The 24,674-nt window shown below is 38.4% G+C and overlaps 1 protein-coding gene across 3 annotated transcripts in view; it reads right to left on the bottom strand.

Annotated features, from left to right (window-relative positions):
• Positions 1 to 5,284: 5,284 nt before the first annotated feature.
• Positions 5,285 to 24,674, bottom strand: part of BICC1 (BicC family RNA binding protein 1) — a 260,873-nt gene continuing 241,483 nt past the window's right edge. For 2 of the 3 annotated variants that reach the window (XM_082719496.1, XM_082719497.1), the window contains exons 18-21: positions 20,168 to 20,324; positions 16,368 to 16,528; positions 13,538 to 13,637; positions 5,285 to 7,946 (exon numbers count right to left, since the gene is read on the bottom strand). In XM_082719496.1, the coding sequence (XP_082575622.1) occupies positions 7,816 to 7,946; positions 13,538 to 13,637; positions 16,368 to 16,528; positions 20,168 to 20,324 (549 nt within the window). In that variant the 3' untranslated portion in view covers positions 5,285 to 7,815. Of the gene's footprint in view, positions 7,947 to 10,682; positions 10,762 to 13,537; positions 13,638 to 16,367; positions 16,529 to 20,167; positions 20,325 to 24,674 lie in introns of all 3 variants that reach the window. The other variant, XM_082719498.1, reaches the window with a different exon arrangement.

Below are 24,674 nucleotides of genomic sequence, written 5' to 3'. Positions count from 1 at the left end.
AGAAAAGTTTCCATGTGTGCTTGAGAAGAGTGTATGTTCTGCTGTCATTGGATAGAATGTTCTGGATATATCTGTTAAGTTCTTTTGGTCTATACTGTTATTCAAATCCACAGTTTCCATATTGATTCTCTGTCTGGCCTATCCATTATTGAAGGTGGGTATTAAGATCCCCAACTACTATTGTGTTTCTATTTCTCTTTTTAGCTCTGTTGGTTTTTGCTTTATATTTATGCTCCAATTTGGGTGCATAAATATTCACAACAGTTATATTTTGGGGTTGATTGACCCCTACATCATTATATAATGAGCTACTTTGCCTCTTTTTAGCATTTTTTAATTTTTAAAAATATTTTCTTTATTTATTTGGCAGAGAGAGAGAGAGCAAGCACACAAGCAGGGGAGCAGCAGGAGGACAGAGGGTGAAGCAGGCTCCCCAATGAGCAGGGATCCCTCTGTGAGGTTCGATCCTAAGACCCTGGGATCAAGATCTGAGCCAAAGGCAGAAGCTTAACCAATTAAGTGACCCAGGAGCCCCTCTTTTTAGAAATTTTAAAGTCTATTTTTTCTGATATAAATATGGATTTTATTTACCTTTTGTTTGAATTATTTTTTTCTTTCCCTTCACTATCAGACTATGTGTATTTAAGGTTAAAGTGAGTCTCTTTCAGGCAGCATATCCTTGGATTTTCTTTTTTTAATCTAGTCAGCATTCTATGTCTTTTGATTGGAGAATTTAACCCATTGACATTTAGTGAATTATTAGTAAGTAAGGAGTTATTGCCATTCTGTTCATTGTTTTCTGGTTGTTTTATTCTTTTTTTTTTTTTTTCATTGTTCTTTGTTTCCTACCCTGCTGTCTTTTATTGTGTGTTTAATGTTATGTGATATCAGTATGCTCTCTTTTTAAATCATGAACTTTTGAATAATTTAATTTAAATAATTACAATTTGAATAATTACAAAAAAATCTTAAAATTTTAACATCTTTTTAAAAAAAAATTTTTTAAGGATTTATTTGTTGTCCATTTTCCAAAGGAATATAATGGTAACAAAAAACCCAAAGACACCTTATTAAAAGTATTTATTCTTAGTATGGAGAACATAATTTCAAGATTCCATATTTTAACACCCTTTTTAAAACTAGTAACAACTTTGATGGAATTCCTTAGCCCTTTTTATTTTAGACTTTTATTTCTTTCCTCACATTTTACATTATTGATGTTATAACCTACATATTTTTATATTGTGCAACTTAACAAATTTTTGTAGTTATGATTATTTTTACTACTTTTGCTTTAGAACTACTAAAATTGTTAGTGAATTATGCACCACAATCACCATGGTACAGAATCGATTACCATAGTGTGCAATCTAACTTTGATAGTATATCTATCATTCACACTGCTTTATGTTTTTAGGATGTTAATTAGCATCCTTTTATCTCTACTCAAAGACCTCCTTTTAGCAGGTGTTGTGGTGATGAATTCCCACAGCTTTTATACGTTCAGGAAAGTTTTTATCCCTTCCTCATTTCTGAAGGACAGCTTACCAAGTATACTATTTTTGGTTGACAGGTTTTTTGTTGTTGTTGTTCGTTTTTTAAACTTCAACATTTTGAATATGTCCTCCCAGTCTTGTCTGGCCTGTTATAATCTTATAATAATCTTATGGGGTTCCCCTATACATAACCTCTTTTTTGTTTCTTGCTTCTTCTAAAATTCTTTGACTTTGACAATGTAATTATAATGTCTCAGTTCAATCTATTTGGAGTCTTTGGGGTCTCCTGGATCTGATGTCTAATTCTCTCCCCTCCTTGGAAAAGTTCCAGGTATTATTTATTTGAATATACTTATATTCTGTTCCTTTCTCATTTTCTCCACCTTCTGGAATTCCCATGTGTTTTTATTGTTATTATATTAATATTGTTTTTGTTATTTTCTATATGTCCTATAAGCTTTCTTCACTTTTTCAAAAAGATTTTATTTGAGAGAGAGAGAGAGAGAGAACATGAGAAGGGGGAGGATCAGAGGGAGAAGCAGACTCCCTGTTGAGCAGGGAGCCGGATGAAGGACTTGATCCCAGGACTCCAGGATCATGACCTGAGCCTAAGGCAGTTGCTTAACCAACTGAGCCACCCAGGCACCCTTTCTTCACTTTTTTATTCTTTTTGCTCCTCTGACTTGATAATTTCAAATGTCCTATCTTCCAGGTCTCTTATTATTTCTTCTGCATATTGAGTCTCCCTTTTTATTGTTGTTGTTATTGTTTTTTGAGTCTTCCTTTCAATCTATTGAATTCTTCAGTTACTGCACTTTTTAGCTCTAGGTTCATTTTTTATAGTTATTATTTCTTTCTTGAACATCTTATCTTGCTCATGAATTATTTTCCTAATTTTAACTGTTATTCTAGTCATTAAACTTCTTGAAGAGGATTATTCTGAATTCTTTGCCGGACAGTTCATTGATTTCCATTTCCCAGTTTCCATTTCCTTCAGTTATTAGTTTCAGCTTTCAGTTTCATTTGGTGGTGTTGTATTGACCTGATTTTTGTGATCCTTACATCGGTATCTAAGTGGTCTCATCTTTCAGACTTCACAGGTTCACAGGTTCACTAAGTACTAAGTCAGCTAAGTTTGGGGTTCTGGACCTGTCTGCTGGGGTAACAAGATTCTTGGACAATGGGACCTGCCATTAAGGTCTGAGGGCAAGGTAACTGAGCTCTGTCAGTGCTGGGATGATGTGACGCTGGCTGAAAACAGCTTATTAGGATTGCCACTGGGTTCCCTGACCAAATGAAACTGTGAATCAGCTCCACTGTTGCCTTTGTTCCTGGCCAGGCTTATCGAATAGTGAGAACTGTTAGTTAGCAGTAGTGGAAGGGGCTATGAAAAGAGCTGCCCTTCCCTGCAGGGCAGTAGGACGGGACCCACAGCATGCATGACTTATTATTTGGGCACCTGAATCAGGCAAGAGTGTGCAATGAATATTCTAGTTAGTGAGGTCAATTATTTTGCTCTACAGTTGGGGAGTGCCATGGACTATGCTTTCTGTTTTAAGTACCACTGTAAGCAGGGCTGGGGGAGGCGATACAACTTCCCATGAATTCTGATAATGTTCCCTGGTCAGGCAGCTTGAAGGTTGTATTCAAGAGTAATTGGGGCCGGGGGGCCTGGGTGGCTCTGTCAGTTAAGCGTCTGCCTTTGGCTCAGGTCATGACTGCAGGGCTCTGGGATCAAGCCCCACATGAGGCTCCCTGCTCAGGGAGCCTGCTTCTCCTTCTCCCTCTGCTTCTCCTTCCCCCTCTGCTTGCTGCTCACCCTGCTGTGCTCTTTCTGTCGAATAAATAAATACAATCTTAAAAAAAAAGAATAATTAGGGCTATGAATTTATTTCCCTTCTTTGGGCACAGCAGGAGAAGCAGCTCCAATACCACTAAGGTCTGTTTGTGGTACTGTTGCAAACCAACCCATTCCCCAAGTTCCCTGGCCAAACAGGGCTACTCTTCTTTGGGGGCAATCAGTTCTTCCCTCTCACCTCAGCTTGCATGTTAGTGGGTTACAAAGCAACTTCCAGGTGTTCTGTCAGCCCTGTAGTATGGGGCTGGGGGCTATGAGAGAGGATGGAAGGCGGGTATGACACAGCTCTCCTGGCTGGGTGCAGGAAGACTGAGACTCCAGGGCTGGCAAAACTCTATTTGAAAACCCAGATCCGGTAGGTCTGTACCCTGCTGTGGTATGAATGCAGCTGGTCAGAATGCATCACTTATTTGGCTCTGTGGATTTACAAAGTCACTGGTTGGAAATATTGATTGCGCCTGCAGGTGGAAATGTTGTCTGCTAAGATTTGAGTGTTGGTTGTTGGAAGCTCCTCTCCCCTTCTCCATCATAATGAGATTCCCATGATCCCCATGGAGCAAGATCAGAATAGGTGCTTCTACCAAAAAACCCACTACCTTTAGGTGGCTGGATGTCTCCCCTGGGACCTCTTTTTCCAGTGGAGGAACTATAGGTTTAGGGGAGACCTTTTGGCACAGTACTGCACTGGGTTGGGGGAGAAGCAATGCCATCAGTGTGTAGCTACTTCTCATACTCTTCCAGTCCATTTTGTCTTGGTCTTTGTGGCATGAGAGGCACTTGTCTCACCCCCATTTTCTAGGACTTTCTTAGTGGTGCCCTGTCCAAGAATAGTTGTTAGTCATTCTTGGGGGTGGAGGGGAGCAAAGTCAGGAACAACTTATGTCACCATCTAGCATCACTCTCTATTGTTACGTTCTCAGATTGCCCTCAGTGGTAGCAAACTCATGTTCTCTCAACGTAAATCTGAGTTTTAAAGTCACTTGGAGTCAAATCTAAGAAGTTATGGCTCATAGAGTGTAACTATAAAGCTGTGTATCATAACCCTTTTGGCCACATTCCTTTTGAAAATCTGATTAAACGTATGAAACCTAGAAAACAAAAGGTAGATGAAAGAAATACTGCATTTGAGAGCACAGGCCCATTTCTGAGATGGGAACTTTTCAACAGTTATGTCAAAAACTGGGGTTTCTATTCAGCATAGGAGTTCTCAGTGCTATAAACACATGGAAGCCTATGTTGAAGGGCAGGGGCAGTCCATTGTCCAGTACCTCTACCATTTTCCATTTTCCTTAAGGATTATTTTTTAGAGAGAGAGAGTGAGCAGTGGGGAGGGGCAAGTGGAGAGGGCTTGAGAAAGCTAAGCAGAATCCACACTCCACTCAGCACAGTGGAGGTATTTTTGGAAGCATAAATAAGTGGAAGGTTAGCATTTCCTTGAGATTTAACAACTCTCAGGATTGGCAATATATTAATTCCATTTGAAGATGAGTTCAGATAAAATCTCAGCACAAGGCACAGTGAGGGTTCGGTGTGCAGTGTGACAGCATGACAGTCCATCTCTGAAACAGGAACCTGGGTCAAGAAGCCCAGCATAACTTTAGGAAAGAGCTCCTCTGTTGATGGATGAGGTTGTCAAAGTGGTCATACATTTGATTCTTTATAAAAGAAAGAAAGAGCAAGAATAAAATGTGTAGTCTTACTCTTTTGGTATATACCTATGGGTGGCCAGAGAAACAATGATTGATTACTGGTCCCGAGCTCACTGGCTAAAATAAATGCTTTAGCTTCTGGATGAAAATGAGGATGGCCAATGCAAAACAACAGGAAGAGAGAATGCATGCTCAATGCTACTACAGAGACATCTTCCAATTCTGCTGAAAAAGGCAAAAAAAAAAAAAAAAAATTAAAAAGACACATTTCATCTAGCAAGGGCAATACAAAGGGGTTATATAAATTTATTTTTCATATAACACTTGATTAGTTTAGAAAAATTCCCATTTTCAATGCTTAATTCCATCTCTCATTTAAAAAAAAAATCACTAGAAGGACAAAAACCCCCCACAAAAATACAATCTGTATCTGTTCTCTATTTACAGATAACCGGTCACTATTAAGGCACAGACTGATTAAAAGCTAACATTTATTCAAATAATCCAAATATTTTGTGCATCATATAACACTGACAACACCATATACTGTAGTGTCATATTCCCTTCATTGCATCAAGAGAAAGTGAGAAAAGTAATTTCCAGTGTTTTTTGTTTTTGTTTTTAATTTTTAGCCACCCTATTTAATCTAGTTTAACTGGGACAGTTTTCTCTTTGGCATAGTATCAAAGCACTGTTCATAAAACCTGTTATCAACTTAATACTGTGAATTCATCCCATCTTCCTCCTATTACAACTGCATGGTAGAGCTGGGGAAAGAGCTCTAAATGATGTTATTATTTTTTCTAATTTAGGAAGGTCTTATTAAAGAAATGAAACTTATAGCACTGAGTGGAACAGGAAATGAATCCAAATTCTTACCCTGTGCTGAATGTGTAGCGTGATGTGTCCATACAGCCACGTAAAGCAGGGAACTCCATCGTATTCATGTGACTTGTGCACAGGATGATTCTGTTGTACTCGCAAAAGAATCAATTTAGTTCTCACACCTAAGCATGCAAGATTTAGTTAGGAATGGGCATCCCCTTCGTGCTGTCATTACGGATATAATTTTATGACAGGCCCATTACTTATGCCTTCCAGGTTACCAATATTATTTTATAAGGTGAAATTTTTTTCTGAGTGCAAAATTTCAATTCTTTTTCTTACTTTAATGGAAAGACTTAGTCATGGAAAAATATCTGGCGAATCTTTCTAATCTCACATTTGTATGAAAGTCCCCAATTGTTATGTAGGCTTATGTAATACCTTCTTCTGAAAATGTGTGACAGTGGTTTATGTCCATGTAGAAAGTCTTGAATACTGAACATAAATAAATCATTACAGTACAGGTAATTCACAACATTTCCTATGGGAAAGTTTTCCAACAAATCAATACACTTGGAAATAATATTGCCTTGAAGAAAGAGAGGCACTTAGTGATTTTCTTCATGGATTGAAAACCCTTCATAAATCTATAGTAAGATGTCCGAAAAGACCTAGGAAACAATGTTGCCTGATTTCTTGGACTTTCACAGTATAAGATAGTAACAATGAGTCTAGCCACTTAGAAAATAGTCTTTTTCTTTGGGTCTTCCTTTGGAACTCCGCTGTTTTTATAAACTGTCATCCTGGAAACTTAAATAAAGCCTTTCTGTTCTCAACAAACACAAGTCTACTTCAAGCAGACAGATATGGTTTTTGAAAGTCCTGTGACCATATGGAGCACAGCTAGAGTGTACATGATAAGGATAGTAATCTATTTCTCCTCTTAATGGCAACAGTGCTGTCTTGTCAGATGATTATTTGTCTTTTTTTTAAATAAAGTGACAATCTAGGGCTCCAGTTATTGAATGCCGTCCATTCTCTACCATAAATCTCTAGTAGATATCAATTTAATCAGTTATGTACTGTATGCTTATAATATCTAAAAATAAAAGTTTGATATAAATAAGTGTCCTTTAGTGGCAGTATACTAAAGAATAGCCCTTTGCCTTCAGACAACCATTAAAATCATTTTAGCAATACAGGCAGCAGCTAAATATGATGACTGCAAAGGGTTAATATTGCAAAGTCCATCTGGTCTTTCTTTGTACCTGTTATGTGAAATAGGTTAATTGCTAATTATTTCTAGGATGTTGATATAAATGAACAGAACTGGTCCAGAACCAAGGGGAGTCATTTACATTTCCCAAAGTCAGAATATTTGGCACAAAACTGATAATCCAGTACCATTTCAAATAAAAACTTGATTGTCAGAAAAGTATGCCTAAATCTGATTTGTACCAATACATCAGGTGACATGAAAGTTGAGAGAAAGAGGCATGATTTCCACAGGACAAGAAATTAGAAAGTGTAAAGTGCTGAAAGACCTCAATAATTATTTTAAAGCAGTACCAGAAAATTCCATTTTGATTATTTTTTTAAAAAATCCCCAAATCCCTAAACAAAACAAGCAAACAAAAAGAACCTCTAAGTTTTCTGGCATCCCAGATGTCAATTAATCCTTCATTTTAAGTAAAAAAAAAAAATCAGTGCATACATTACTTAGGTAAATAAAAACAGGAAATAAAGCCCTACCCTCAAATTGCAAGTTCTGTCGGATTGCCGTTTAAAAAAAGTCATCCAAATGTGGCATTTCTGTATGATGACATAAGATCACCTTCTCTCTTTTCTTGCTTTTTGGCACAAAGTTCAGGTTTGAGTAAGATGCGTTGGTCCTGATACCAGACACCCAGAGTACTGAGGACGGTGTGCAGTGAAGGCTGTTCACAGATCTCCTGTGTCCAACTTGACAGATTTGGCGAGGATATTGCTACCAGCGGCCACTGACACTAGCAATGTCCGAGTGATACTGACGGGGTAGCCTCCCACTCGCTCCGCCTTCCAGGAACGAGGTGCGTGCACTTGGTGGTTCAAAAAGCTTTCTTCGATTTTTATTTAGTTCTAGAGAGAAAAAGAGAGAATTGTTAGAAGCTCAATAGAAAAGTTCTATAATCTACAGGACAAGGCAGTAGAGCCCAGAAAATGGTGACATAGAAGGGTTTTGGAGGGAAAGTCAATCTGGTAGCAAAAGGAAAAGTTTTAGTTGCTGGTCAAGACATTTCTGAAATGCTAGAAAGTCTGATATTAAGTGGAGCATGTTGGTAGTGAGAGAACCAAGGACAGTAAATCATTTTTATTGCAGTTTGTAGACTATCCGGCAGGTATGTCGTGTTCTCAGAACCCTCTATATTCCTGGCAGACAAATTAACCGGTTTGAACTATCTCAAATGTCATTGCAGAGGCAAGGAAAGGGGAGCCATCAGAGGTGGCGAAAGGCATATGAGAGGGTGTATTACCAATGACACAGAAAATTATTACAGCTACTGAACTCATCCATGTCAAACACAGCATTCATTAAATTACTGAAGTCAGACATGAAAAGGAAACTCCACACACAAATGTGAGAATAACGAAGGAGCACGATGAAGTGTTAAGCCACAGCCCAATGGCTCCACTGACTCCTGATGCCTCTGCTCCTTGAGTCAGAAAGAGTTATGTGAGGAACTGTATCAGCAGGAGTTTCCTTTGAATAAAAAAATCAACCTAGTAAAAATACCAACGGTTTGTGAAATTATTGTAACTGAAAACAACTAATACTTGAACTCAAGTTCTCAGGGAAAAACTAAGATGTTTTCATTTCATTTTAAAGAAACCAGAGTCCTGAAAAAAACACAGTTTACTTTGCCTTTCATCAACCAGAAATTACTAATCAGAAAGGAAAAAATTAATTGAAGCAGTCCACCTTGTTTATCACTATGCAACAGTCCCCTTTCCCCCAACACATGTATTTACAAATCCTCAAACTAAATGATGTAACTCCTGCTAATGAACTCATTCCAGTAAAGACAATGGTCATACTCTGGAAATTAGAGTAGCCGACAGCCATCAAACCGAAGTATCAAATAATGGGATTATATAGTTGATGTGATTAAAGTTGTATTGCCTTTTCCTTTCTTTTTCTTCCCTCTCTCCTTGCTTCCCTTCCTTTTTTTTTTTTTTTTTGACAGGAGTAGAGCCAGCGATCCAGGATGTGCATTTGCACAGTAACTCAAAACATTCTCACCACCACACAGGTACAGTCCCCTTTCCAATTCTGAAGTCGCACTGCAAGCTATGGCTATACCAGTGCCGGGGTTCAGAACAAGAGATTCAGGTTGCAGTGGGTTGGTCACAGGTGGCTAAGGACAGCCATATGACTGGATGTGCACTCATCTCCCAAGTTCTGGAAGATGAACCAGCACCCTTAACATTTCACTCTGCTACCTTCCAAAATGTAAATGTCTGCTCCACAGGGGTGATGCCTGAGTGGAGACATCTCTCTTTTGGCCACAGTGAGGTCTTAGGGCAGAACAAAAATAACAGAAATTTAGTAGTGCTTATTATAAGATAAGCACTTTATGATTTGATTTGTCCTATTTAAGTCCTCCTTAAGGAGTAAATGATATTACTATTCTCCATTTTATTTATTTATATATATATATTTTAAAGATTTTATTTATTTGAGAGAGAGAGAGAGAAAGTATGAGCCCGGGGAGGGGCAGAGAAGCAGACTCCCTGCTGAGCAAGGAGCTGGACATGGGACTCGATCCCAGGAGGCCAGGATCATGACGTAAGCTGAAGGCAGACGCTCAACCAACTTGAGCCACCAGGTACCCACTATTCTCCATTTTAGGTAAGAAAATTGAGTTTTAAAAATAACGTTTAAGTGACAGGCTGAAACATAGATAGACTGCCTACAAAGAGGTCCATGTCCTGGGCTTTGGGCTCCAGTGGTCCATCCAAGTAGAGAAGACCAACTGAGGCATCGGAATACAATTTTTAAAAAATCAGTAGTTTCAGGTATGCCAGATAATACAGCTAAACTTCAGATTTCATGATACCAAATTTATTTTTTAAACAGAAAAATGCATCTTTAAAACTCTGGAGAAACAAGGAAGATATCTACACAAGCAAGATATATGCAGGCTCCTTTATAGATGGCTACCTTCAAACTCTTAAAGAAACACTGTAACAATGACATTCCTACTAAAAGTTGAACACATGTATCTTGTTTAAAAAACAGAGATTCAGAAATCAAGACAGAATTTAATGTATTTAAAGGCAACTGTAAGAGAGTTAAGAATGAATCCCCTTAAAAGTACATGGCTTGGGAAAGTTTTATCACCTTCTAGTTAGAGGACAGTCTTTGGTCTCCATTTTCTCATGAGAGAATAACCCATGAATCAGGAAAACATTGCCGTACTATCGAGAAGGAAGAGGAATGAACAGGTGAAACACCAGTCTCCCCTAGCACACGTAACATGTACAATTGAGCACATGAAGAAACTGGGCCACTGAAGACAAACACATTTTTAAAAGAGACATTGAAAACTTTATTCTGGAAAGTCACATCAACTAGATTTTTGAGAGCATAAAATGATCATGAAGGAATTCATCCATTCCCTAAAGAAATAATTTCTAAATAATTTCTAAGGTATATATTTCTAAATGTGAAACAGATAAATCTTCCAGAGATTATTAAAGATCAAGTCCTATTGAAGAGACTTTAATTTCTGTTGTTCTTTTTTATATTAAAAAGCAAAGTCCCTCCTGATTTTTTTCAAGTAAACCTAAGAGATAGTTTGGGAAAATACCAACCTTTTTCTTTGAAATTCCAAGGTTCACACAATCCTGGCAGCTCTCAGGATCTTGTTGCGGGTCTGAACAGAGTCACAAACTAAAAGAATAGGTCAGGAAATGTTAGATCTACCTGAGGCCGATGTGGGAAGCCTGTCTACAGGATGTTAAAGTTCCTTTTACCTTGTCCCTGTACATTTAGTTAATCACTCACTAAAATATTCTGAGAGAAATCAAAGAATTTTCAAAAAATCATAGATTTGAAAAAAAGACCATTTTCCCCCCCTCTGATCTGTCTCTATTAGAGATAAATCTCCTCTCCTTCTATGACATTAAAAGAAATGTCCTCGGGCCCAAGATTAAAAACAAAATAAAACCTTACACTGAAAGAACGACCCTGATTACAAATTAAAAATCTATAAAATTTTAGAAAGGAATTTTGAGCAAACTCTGTATCTAACCAAACTATATAATCACAAGACAAACATGAGTAAAAGCTGCCCAGCTATCCTGCATTCTGTCCTTGGAAATGGAATGTTCTGAGACTAGGAATGGATGTCTTTGTTATCAGATGAGCTGAATTGGAAAAAGAAGTCTTTTGACAAAGCGTTTCTCAATAAAAACTTATTACTTGCAGAGAAAACAATTTACCAGGTTCAAACAAATACGCTCAACAAAGTAAGGCAAAATCATACTTAAAATAATCGAATACTTCACACTGTGCCGAACATTCATAAGGCATCTATTCAAAGCCTCTAATTGCCTTTAAAAGCAAGAAGACCTGTGAGCCCCATTGAGAGAGGTGGTTTACAGAAGTAGTGTATAACCACAACAGAACCACACTGAGGATGAATGAAGAAAAAAAAAATTTAAAGAAGCTTCAAAACCCCTCCTGTTTCCACTCTACTCCCCAAAACCCATCTGGAATACATCACAAATGTCTTCCAGGATAAAGGTCCCAATGATTTAGAGATATCTGCTTGTTGCTGGAAGCTTTACAAAGCTTGGGTGCACGAAGAAAGACCTTAATTTTCATCATACGGTCCCTGACATTTTATGATTTTCTAGTGAATAATTATCCAATTCTAGGACATAAACTTCTCTGGTATAAAGGTGCCTGCTTACAAGTATTATTTACACTACAGGCTCAGTTATGTGAGTTAATCAAATTTCAAGTAGTATATTAATTTCTTTTTTAAATTAATAAAAGAACGTAAACATACATAAGGTTAATTTGAGTCTAGAAATAGCATTTAGGGCTAAGCTTCAGAGTAAGCAAATTGCAAATTGTCCTATTGCCACAGGTAGTAGAAAGAGAAAGAACAAAAGGGTATACTGCTAATCACATACACTGCTAAAACTGTCGGTTATTTTCACTACCCCTGATGACACAGCACATAGAAGGACAGACCTTAGGAAAGGAAGGTGATCTTACAGAGTCATCTATTCCAACCCACCTTCATGGGTAAGAAACTAAAACCAAATGAGGTTTGGAAACTCACCCAAAGACTAATGCCTCGGCAGAGGCAAAGCCCAGATCTCCTTATGTGAACACAGTGCTCTTTCTACTATACAAAGGTGATCTTATGAATGAAACAAGAAAAAGCATCTGCCCTTATGAGTTTCATTAATGCAACTACGTGGGTACGCAGGAGGGGAGAAGACTTCTCCAACTGACGCCTGAAGAACCCTATCCACGGAGGACCCTAACAGGCTGCTTAGTTGCTGAATTTCCACCCTTCTTTCAGAGCTGCTCTGCTTGTATGTGCTTCAGGTATTAGGTCTATATATACAATTTCCTGATGGGGTTGGGAAAGGGATGCAATCTCAGGCTAAAATTAAATGGAAAATGACAGGTTTTTATTTTATTTGCTGATCTGATAAGTGAATGCTATTTGGAAAGGACTTGCACTGGTTGGATGGCACCGCTGGCCTCATAGAGGCAAGAGTCTGCAAAAATCAATGTTTTGAAAAGGCAAAGTCATTTTCCCACCACACCTAACACTTGGCTTCTGCCCTTGATGTCTCTTTCTGAGAAACTGGCACACATATAATATTGATATTAATGAACTTCATCAGAACTTCAAAAAGTAACCTCTTTTTTTTCTTTGCCCTTTTTATTTTTGCCGTTATATTTCTCCAAACAACTTTTTGAGGTACATGGTTATATATCTGCAGATTCCTGACTCACCACCCACCACCCACCACCCAGCTGAATTCCTCTTAAATGGCAGGTACTCAGGAAATACACAGAACAATGTTTTCTAATACATAGAATATGCAACAGGGGCACAAAAAAGGTGGTCTGGGAGACAGACAACATTATCTTCCTTCATTCTGTAACTAGATTCAGCATACTACACCCTTCTATGACTCACAGATTCTATTAAGAGTTTGGGAAAAATTTTAAAGCAAGACAATATTGCCAGATTCCAGCTACAGGAAGGATCCTTCTCTTGTTCTCTGGTGCAGTTATCTCAGCTGGCAGACAAGGACACATGCAGTTGGAACATGACAGCCAAACCAGAGAAATTATTCCCAATGATTATTGCTTAACACAACCATGACAAGGAGAATTCCACCTCTCCCCCAATCTTAAGTTCTGCAAAGGGCAATTTTGGTTAGATCTTGCTGAAGAGATCTGTTTTAAAGAACAACATTGTCAAGGCAGGTCTTCAAGCCAACGCCTTGATGAAGGAGTAGTAGGGATGTTCTCAGCATTTGTCACACTGTTAGTGGGAAAACACTCTAGAACCACAACCACAAGGTGTCAGCGTGTAAGCAAGTGGCTGATGGACAGAACCAGCCCCACTGGCTGGGGCCATGGGCAGAAGTTATTCAGATTTTAAAATGTGAGTATGAGGATTTATATTCACCTGAGATAGCAAGCAGCATTTTCCTTCTGGCACCAAAAGTCGTAATTCCCAGCTCCTTCAGATCCTGATCTGTGAGAGTGAGGAATGTCTGAAGATCGATCTGTAGGTGAAAAAGTAATATAAATAACCAATATATTAAGCACTTATTTTCTTGCTTACTAAAAGTTCAACTCATTATTACACATATTCCCATTTACGAATATGCCGACTTCCAAAAAGGAACAGTGGTGTCACAAACCAAGGGGACAAGGGCTAAGTAACAAAGGTGGTGAAATGGAAGTGATGATTCTAGCATAAAACTTAACCAAGCCAGTAATTTAATGCAATTGAGATTAGATATTTAGGTCTTAGCATTCTGGCAGCCAGAGCAAATTCTATACTTTTGGGGAACTCATAAGAGGAAGGATACATACCTGTCCAGAAGAGAGAAACCATTTCTTAGCTTTGGATTCTGAACTGGTTAAGCGTAGCGCTATAAAAAGAAACTGAGTAATACCATCTCTGGTATCCTCCACTGTGTTCTACATAAGAATTGAGAGAAGAATTCCTAAACTACATCAGACACATGGTTCACTTGGCTCAGCCTGGCAAATTATCTCCAACAGTGGCATACAAGAGGTATTTCCAGGGACAATATAATTGCCCTCTCTGGCATTAGCAACAAAGTAGCTCAAGAATATGACTCCTCCTTTCAAGACACTGTGGAGTAACAGAAAGGTAATGGGCTCTGAAGCCAGAGAGAGTTGGTTTTCTATTCTGCCTCTGCCATTACTAGTTGTGGGCACCTAGGGTTGATAATACTGTATCCTATGGGGCTCCAGTGGGCATTAAATATGATTGGAGATATAAAGCAATGGGCTCACTGAAAGTGTAAAAAAACTTACAGCTATGGCTAGTAATGATGTATTTAGACTTATCATCTGTGAAAGTGGCTAAAAATGAATATTCAACTTGCTTACAATAAACTAAATCCCACAAGGTCACTTAATGGGAAATTCTTGTTAAGTGATATCTGAGTATTAGAAAATATCCTACATGAAAGAAACAACCAAATTTGTACTTTTCATTCAAATTATATAGAAATTAATTTGAGCTATTCTGTTTTCATTTTAAAGGTATATCTTGGAAAACCTTTTCATCTATCATGTCGAAAGATATGTTTTTAGAAATTCAATTAAATAGATTCTCTATTTTAGGGATCCTCTCTTTCTAAAGGGCAAGAGAGTAACTATTTCAGGCTTAGTGGGACAAATTATCTCCTTTGCAACTATTCGACTCTCCTATTTGAGCTTGAAAGCAGCCACAGATAATATGTAAATGAATGAATGTGGTTGTGTTTCAATAAAACTTTACTTATGAAATCAGGCAGGTTTGCAGGCTACAGTTTGCTGACCCCTGCTCTAGTTAATAAATATTCAATAAAGGCAGTCTGGCTTTTATTTTATCTTGTTTTCTTCCTTCTTGGAGTAAATGGTTAAGAAGTACCTTTGCTGACCTCTGGTCTAGTTAATAAATATTTGATAAAGGCAGTCTGACTTTATATTGTCCTGCTTTCTTCCTTCTTGGAGTGAATAGATAAGAATTACCTTTAATAAATTTATTTCTATGCTTCTTTAAATATTAAATACACACAGACAAAACAAATCCAAATATTATTGAATAACAACCAATCTTTTACTTCAAAACCTTCTTTGTCTGGACAAGTTAAAATACTCTGCCCTTGAACTTCTCAATCAGCTACCCTTGTCTAACCAGCAGAACTAAATCAGTAAATGCAGTTTTTTAATGCATTTGATAAGGAAAAGTGTTATTCAGCTTAGAGAGTTCATTTAACTCAGTTAAATGAACACTAATATAGATTCAGGGAAAAGAAAACAAAATCAATACACTGAAATCCAATACACACGACATTTTTTTGGTGTTAAAAAACAAAAAAGTTCACCAATTAAACTTAATTACTTAATGAACCATGGGCATAAATTTATGATATAAACTGTATAATAAAAAAATCTTAGATTCTTTTTGATGCATATGTACTTGGGAATTACTGACTTAATCAGATGTTCTCTAGTATCAACTAAGCCAAACTAGCATAAAACTTAAACCATGTCTGGATTTGAAAAATACACACGTTTACTGAAATATTCTAACTTTTTATTGCACTGGGTTAGCTGTGCCCTAGTAACATGACGGCATTAATAGAAAGAATCATGTTCAGGGGCTCTTCTCTTTAAGGCAGAGCATAAATAGCCATCGCTTATCGGTCTCACCAAAATTCATGGTGGTGATGTTTCAGAAGACATCGCATTTCTGTCTTAGCTCAGGCAAAAGCCAAGCAGTAGATTAACGAATAAATTAACATATATAAAAAGCATATTCTATTTTGTGGGAACAGATTCAGCAACAAGACGAAGATGGGGTCAAAAGTGACCACAGATTTTACTTCAGATGCGGTCTTTTAAAAGTGCCACCAATGAAGGTAACAAAGATTAAGGGCTGAAATTATCTTAAATACAGACTGCTGCTGAGGGAGCTGTGAGTCCAAAGTTCCTATGAATCAATAAACTGGTTAGGTCTTTTAGCTCAAACTGGGGAAGGTGTGTTCTTGGAAACCAAATTTTCTCTATTTTTGCTATCCTGTGTTTATTAGTTGCACTAAGTAAGTAAGAAATGAGATGACATTTTTCTTAGCAGCAAAAACAAGTTATGAGACTTTAGTAAACGCTCAGTGAAAGCACAGGCATAAGTCAATGAGTGATTTCATTCTAGAAGCCATCATACGTACAACCAAAATGAAGGTGCCCAGGAAAATAAACAAACAGTGACTGACCTCTTGTTGCTGGAAGACGTCTGTGTATTTGCCCAGGCCCAGTTTGCTAAAGAGCTCAGGGAGGTCAGAGCCTTTGAAAGAGCTGTTCAAGTTACAGCCATTGCTTCCCGTCAGCGAAGAAATGCAGTCCATGTAATTGCTACTGCTGAGATAGTGTTCCGCTGGAAGGCAAGCAGAGACAAGCTTGAAGTGTAAATGCCCAGAGACAACATGGTTTAATTAAAAATTTTAATCACTCAAATATTTTAGATTTCATTGTGGGGCTGAACGGAGCAGTAGCTGCCCGAATACAGCAATTCTTTACTGAAACATTGGCTTTTCATTAATGAAATGCGGGTTACTGCTTTCAGGGAGGCTCCTGCCATTAAAAAGATACACTTGGGAGGCAGCAACTCAGCAGCAGTGCCTCTGTAGTTAATAATCATTAATCATATTCTCCCTGAGCATTCAGAAACATTTGCTCTTTGTAATTGATTTGATATGAATTAAATGAGAAATTGGAAGAAAGATCCCTGGGATATAATACAGGTATGGAAAGTTACTGTAAGTCCAGACTCCTTTTGGAAAGCAGGATGGCCCTCTGTATCCACACTTGTGCTTTCCTGTGGTCAAAGGAATTATAGGATATTGCAACATGTAAATCTCATTCCTTACAAAAATATAATTGGGCAGTTAGTTTACAAAACAGAGCACTTTTAAAGTTAAGAGAAAATATGAAGTGTAAGAATGGTGGCACAGTTTCTGGATTTAACTTATGAACATTAGTTAACTTAGAAAATTTCGAAGACATCAATGCTGAACTTGCCTTGACTCTGTGGCTGATTTGGTGGACAAAGATTTCCCCAGATTGTCTGTGGTTCTCAGACCCAATAACATGCACTGCTGGGTGATGGACTAGGGAGCCATGCCAAGCACTTGGCCAAATACCCACTCTTCCAGAGATGCTTCAGAGAACCTAGCAGAGCTGTCTGTGTAGCCATCCCTACCTCCCTGGCTCTCAATCATGTGGGGATTCTTCCTCTTATACTGAAGTTGCAGCTTCAGGAAGGATTCCCAGACTGGTGAGAGTGGAGGGCACTCACCTAGCAAATTAGATACATGGAATTTCCTTTGGTCAATGCATTCTCCAAATCTAAGAATCCAGTTCTACACGTTTTTATGTGCCACTGATCACTTTCTCTGGCCATTTTAATCTCCCAACTAAGAGTATATATACTTCCTATATTTCAAGTGGAAGGAATTTCCTGATCAGGTTTCTCTTTCTCTTAAAAAATAGATGTTTTAGGAGTACCTGGCTGGCTTAGCTGATGGAACATGGACTCCTGATCTTGGGGTCATGAGTTTAAGCCCCACAATGGGTATGGAGCCTACTTAAAACTTTTAAAAAACACGTATTAAAATATGGATTTTTTTTTCTTTTCTTTTTTTTTTGTTTTTAAGATTATTTATTTATTTATTTGACAGAGATCACAAGCAGGCAGAGAAAGAGAGAGAGAGAGGGCAAGCGAGGAGGAAGCAGGCTCCTCACTGAGCAGAGAGCCTGATGCGGGGATCACGACCTGAGCCCAAAGCAGAGGCTTAACCCACTAAGCCACCCAGGTGCCCCTAAAAAATAGATGTTTTATCTTTTGTGGGGAAAAGGTGTAGAGACAAGGACCCCCAACACTTAAAGGTAAGGACCCAAGGTCATCAATCCAGTGAGGTGCTGGTTTGAGACACACGAAGCAGAGTTTGAAGAACACACAGGAGTAACCACCAGAGTTGACAATAAGGAGGTTACTGGCAGGATGACCATATAATTTACTGTCTAAATGATATACATTTACTTTTTCTGAGAATAAAAGAAAGAGTTTACTGAGAATCACATTGGAACAACTGGTATAAATAGGGATGTCTGAAGAAAACCTGGACATTGGTGATTTTGAAGAGTGTCAAGAAAAATTGTCTAAAACTGTGCTGTTGAATACAGTAACCACTGGCCACATGTGGCTACTGAGTGCCTGAAATGTGTGTGGTGGGAATGAAAATGTTCTGTAAGATTATGAAATCTGGTAATATCAGGTTTTGAAGACTTAGCACACAAAAAAATGTAAAATATCTCATAAAAATGTCTTCATATTGATTATATATTTAAACGATAATATGTTACATATCGTTGGCTTAAGCAAAAAATTAGTAAAATGTAAAAAAACACGTTTTAAAATAAAATGTTCTTAGTGATATTATGGCACATAATTTCTTTCATATTTCTTTTTATTTTGACTACTTGTAGTTTCTATATTGTTTTAAACTCCCTCTGCTCTTAAAACATCTAACAAAAGACAAACAACAATTTCCTTAATCATTCCTTTTTATTAATGAGTTTCCTATCTTAACCCAAATCCTGAACTTCAATTCAACTAAGTTGTATAATCAATTTTAATTATCCAGTGTTAAGCAAAGGGAAAGGAGATAAAGACAGAAAAAGAAAGACACAAAGGGAATTTATATTGAGATGCAGAACAGAGATCATTTCCAGCCCTAGATCTGCATCTAGCACCAGTCTACCTCTCAGCTGCTTGGGGGGCACCATGCCCATGCAAGTCTCCAGGCTACTTCTGTCAGTGTACTTGGAATCTATTTCCTTATTTCGACCTGGCTGACATGATGACCAGCCTTTTCAAATCTGAGACCCTGGACAACATGGTCCACCTGATTGAAGGTAACAATTGACAGTAGACCACGTCCACTACACTCATTCAGACTGCCTTTCTTCAAGTATTCTTCAAATACGCCACCCTATGTGTTCCATGATTCCAAATTCATTGAAAACCTTGAAAAAGGCCATTAGGTGCCTATTATGTGATTACAATCATCAATTCTTGTCTTATTTATACAACCTAGAAGTGTGGGTACTGTTACAGACAAAACCATTGGACTCATTTTGAGTCTCAACCACATTTGTTCAAAGCCAGAGCCTCTGTGCTTTATTTATTTATTTTTTTAAAGATTTTACTCATTTATTTGACAGAGGTCACAAGAAGGCAGAGAGGCAGGCAGACAGAGAGAATGGAAGCAGGCTCCCTGCTGAGCAGAGAGCCCAATGTGGGGCTTGATCCCAGGACCATGAGATCATGACCTGAGCCGAAGGCAGAGGCTTTAACCCACTGAGCCACCCAGGCATCCTAGCCTCTGTGCTTTAAACTCTTTTTTCCTATTTGTGCCAATTCAGCTTTATCTTGCCAGTTCAAAAAATCAGATCTGCTCTTCACCTTCTGTAGCTGAAGGCAAGTCTGCCCATTTTTCCTCTGTTTTCCACGATGCTAATGCGACAGCATTCAGCTCGGCTCCTTTACATCCCTGTGTTTTCCTCATCTTCTGGATGTTTTGCGTGAGCATGGCCATAGGTTCATTCAAGAAATATCTACTGAGTGCCTAGTAAGTGTCAGAACTGCTAGACTCTTGGGAAGAAACAACAAATAAGGTGCAGCCTAATAGAACACTCAGTACCCGGGCAATGAGTGAGTGCTTGCTGAATGAATATAAATGTGTTTCCTAGCTTGTGAAGTTCAAGTTCTCCACAAGTATAAAAATTCAAGTATAACCAGTGCTAAGTTAAAGCACAGACAAAAGGCCATGGAAGCAGAGAACTATGCTCTCTACTTCACCTGGAAAAATGGGGAAGAGAGGAGGTGGCATAGGATTATTCCAAATACTTGAAGGCAGGGGGTCCAGAGTTTATATCCGAGCATCACCCTAAATCAAACAGACAAATTTCAGGCTGATTACATCTAAAAGTATGATGAAAAGTCAAAGCTCACTTGATTTGTTTTGTTTACGTTTGGGGCTGCCAACAGAAGCTGCAAATTCACTAGGACTTGGGGGTCCTATTCCATTTCGGTCCCTCCAGTTATCAGATTCACTTCCACTTCCCAAGTGTTCACGACTGCTGGATCTCGAGAGGGACATTGATGAGCCCTGTAAATAACCAAAGTCAGATGGGGACATATTAAGGTAGGTTTCCCAAGATTTGAGGAGAAGAGAATCTACATTAGACCATCACCAATTACTTCTCTGTTCAACCACTGCAGTTTCTCCACACATGCTGATTCTCAGGAGTCTGTGGTACTTGTATATATGGCCTCTGCCCTCCAGCCACCAACGACACCTGGTAATATACGCAATGAAGTCTTTCTCCTTCATCATCAGAGTGCTCAACAGAGTTCTGAGAGCTCTCAGGATAAAGCCTTGCTCCTCTAAGTTTTGGAGCAATAGATACTCAAGAGTCCTCCCTATTTTGGGGAACTACAAAACAAATCTTCCAGCTGGTACAGCAGAGATTCTCTGCCTTGGATCACCTATGAAGGACAAATAGGAAGATGTGTGGCTACACCCAACCCTTTGATAGGAATACAGCTCCTAGGCTAGGTGAATCACAGTGGAGAGGGCTGCCATCTTTTCCCTGAAACCCTCATCCCAACAACGATAGGGTCTTTCCAATAAATTACAAATACCTGAAAAAATTTACCTTTTTAAATTCCTCCTCCCAAATATAAAAATGTAAAAGATCTCAACATTTGCAATGAATTTGCATTTATTCATTCATTTATTTAATCACTGGCATTTCCGTATTGGCATTTCCCTATATTCCCTAATATAGGAATATTCCCTATTCCCATACTTCCCTATTGAAATTTATAATAATTAAATTGCCAATCTGACACTCCATTCTACTGTCCTGTAGGCATTTTAAACTTAGAATGCTTGAAATTGAATTGCTGATTACCCATCCCCACTAGCTACACTCAAACACACTCCTCCCCCAGAATTCCTACATCTCACCCAGTTGCTAAAGCTGAACTTCTAAGTTGTCCTCATGTCACCTTCCCTCACTACAATAAATTCTATTGATGTCATCTCTAAACATACCCCAAATCTTCCTACTTCTCTCCATCTCCACAACAGTAACCTGTAGCCACCTCATGAATATTTTATTCTACTCTTGCCTCCCACCCCAATATCCATTTTTCATAAAGCAACTAGGTTGGTTTAAAAAAAAAAAAAAAGCAAATTAGAACAAATGGTACCTTCTGTATGAAGTCTTATAATGCTTTTCTAATACTTTGCCATGGGCTGAGGTGCTCCCTAACTGATCCTCTTCCTCTCTTTTGAACTCTCAGTCTTCAACAATCTACCACCCTACCCAACTTCTCTTCCATGAAGGTACCAGCTGGTTCCGTCTTCAGGTGATCAAGGCCTATTACTGTCTCCCTAGATCTTCACAATGCTGGCCCTTTCTTGTCATCTAGAACTTAGCTTAAATGTCATCTGCTTATAAAGGTCTGCTATAACCATCTAATGTAAAGCATCTCTGTCTTATATTGACGAGGGATTTTTTTTTAATCACCTAAAGACTTCTTGTTTGTTTGTTTTGTATCTCTCTGTACCCACCAAAAAGAAAGTCGAACCTGTATTCAAGCACTGTATCCCTAAAATTGTCTCCAGAAGCAAAAAATATATTTAATAAATATTTGTGGAATTACTGAATCTATAAATATCTTTTCCCACTTCTATGGGATGCACTTTGCTGACTTTTGGGAAGGGGCAGAGGAAAGAAAGGCTCCTGAGACCAAAGAACTAGTGTTTTCAGTTAAAATCATCTTTAATATTACACTTCAACCAAGATAAATCCAGTGTAACAAAGGAAATAAGAATATGCTCAAAACTGGCAATAACCAGAAACATCAATGAGATCATTACTGTAGTATTTATATGTATATTTAAAATTCTGCATCTAAACTCTTTTTTAGCATAAAAACACATTCATCTAAGATCTAAGCTGACTTGATACACACGGCTATGTCAGTCCTGACAAAACATGGTGATTTCTAAAAAAATTAAGTAAAACATAATCTTGTGATATCTACTAGTTCACTATCTACTCACTAATTTAAAGTACCATAAAGAGCAGCTCATTTCCATTCTTGGATTTGTAAGACTTAAAATAATCAGACAATCTCATTACTCTTAGTGGTGGGGAAATTAAAAACCATCTTTGAGTCCCAAAACATGTTTTCATTTGCTTCAGGGAATATGCAGCAGAGAGGGGTAGCAAACAGAAAAGGAAAATCCTAGACCTTTCATATTTCTGTTGATGTGACAGAGACACTATAGGTGAAAGCAGCCTTTTGTTCAACGGTTTGTGTCTCAGTATTTGATCAAGTGGATGGGGTCATATTTTTGAGTCTTGGAGAAAACAAAAAATGCCTCACGGTGCCAGTGTCTTATCTGAAGGAGCTCTTCAGAACAGGCTCATTTCTCAAAGCTGCCCTAAAACTGGAAACAACTGCTCAAGTCTAGCTTCTCAGAAATCTGACTAAGAAGCTCAAAGCATCCACTTCTTGCTTCAAGCAAGCCTCCTAGAGCAGGAAATTCTGTGTGCCTTAATCCCCGGCACACAGAGTGAGCAGCACATTTCCATCAGAACCTATTGGCTAAACACGCTTCTTCTCATAGATAAGCATTCCACTTGTCCATTTGGTTTGGTTTGGTTTGGTTTGTTAAAGAATAAGGGAAAAACGAGTGTTTCTTGCCACCTTCTAATTTCAAAATATTAGTGCTGTAGGCAGAGATGTGGTTAATTCTTTAATAAAAATGTTTAAGTTCTCCCTACTTTTCCCCAGGTCCTTCTCCATCACACCCTGTCCCCATGTGCTAACCCTAAGAACCCTAAGAAGCAATCCTCACTGCTCAGTTTTTAAGCCCTCTGAGCTATGGCAGAATAAAGGAAAAGGCATGCATGTGCAGATAACAACTGCACAAATTTAGATCCTGTTATTTTAAGGGGCCCTTCCATCCCCTTTCAATAGATTTGGGATGCATGAAGAAAAGTTCAAGTCCTACACAACAGGGAAAAGCTAGAACACCATTATCAAAGAAAGTGTGGTTATATCTTTATCAGCATTGTTGAATGGCCTGTAAATAAACACAGGTTACATGGTGAGAGCCCATGCACTGATCTAGCTGCTCACACCCTCTCCCCTACCTTCCATTGTGAACAGGTTGCGAGATATTAACCACAAAGGGGGAACAGGCTAGCCCAAGATGGCCAAAGCAGGAAAAGCCATAGGAGGGAGTTCAGGCACTGAGTCAGACCCTGCACATCCCTGCCTCGAGAAGTGGTCCATGCATCCTTGGACAGGCGCTGGAGCAAAGAGTCTTTTAGGTTCTAAAATAATTTCAGCATCTTCTTCCTAGGGTTACCCTTCTTTAGAGCAGTGTTTTTAGAAGGGTGTCTGCATCAGACTCATACTAGGCTTTTGCTGAAAATGTAGATTCTTGGTTCTTGCTCCTTATTTGATGAATGAGATCCTGGAAAAGCATGTGCATTTCTACGAAGCTCTCCAAAGTGCATCTTATATATGTTAAGCAATGGCAACATGGTTCTAGATCATTTACTTATCACCTTTGCTATGTACTCTCTTGGGTTAAACCATTAATAAGAGAAATATAAGGAAATTTTGAAAAATAAACTCAACTCCTTTCTGTGACACCTACTGCCATGACCTCAAGGAAGACACTTAACTGATCAGGGTCTCTTTTTCCTCACTGGGAGCTTGTAGCTTTGGGTAAGCTTATGGATGAAAATGCACTGTATAAATCACAAAGAAATAAATTATGTGAATAAGATAATTGTTCTTAGCACAGTATGTGTTCACATAATACTCTGAGGTATTCCTTTGGATATAAAAAGCAAATCTAGTTTGAATATGCAATAATATTTCCAGCAAAAAGCTTTCATATATGTAATCTCAGCTTTCAGCCAGTGTTTGGTTTCCTTCAGGGTGAAGTTCTCCATTTCAAAGAACAGTAGCTGCTCAATATTACGAGAACTTACCACATGGCATGCTACATACTGGACGCCTTCTTCCAGGTAATCCTCAGAACAACTCAAATTAGAAAACAGGTTCAGAGGGGAGAAGTCATTCCTCAGAGCTGTCCATGTACCAGTAGTGGCTGTCAGACCTCACAGCCCTTTCACTTGATCACTATGTTATCAGAACAATCATCATTTCAACCGGCAATCCTTCTGGTCTTTGAGGACACAACTCAAATAGCATTTCTAGGGTAATTTCATCTCTGAAACTACAGAAACACGATCAGCCACCTAACACACCTAACACTCATTCTGCCAAAGCCAAGTGAGTGAAACTGATGACCATAGGTGCCTCAGCTAAAACCCTCAGAATTAGCACAGCAGTTTTAAGGTCTCTGCCAACAAAAGGAAAGCTTATTTTCTCTCAGAGCTACAATGGCAGAAAGAGGAGT

The sequence above is a fragment of the Mustela nivalis genome, assembly GCF_964662115.1.
Source record: "Mustela nivalis genome assembly, chromosome: 2".
Taxonomy (NCBI): domain Eukaryota; kingdom Metazoa; phylum Chordata; class Mammalia; order Carnivora; family Mustelidae; genus Mustela; species Mustela nivalis.
This window is presented reverse-complemented; position numbering and strand designations above follow the sequence as displayed.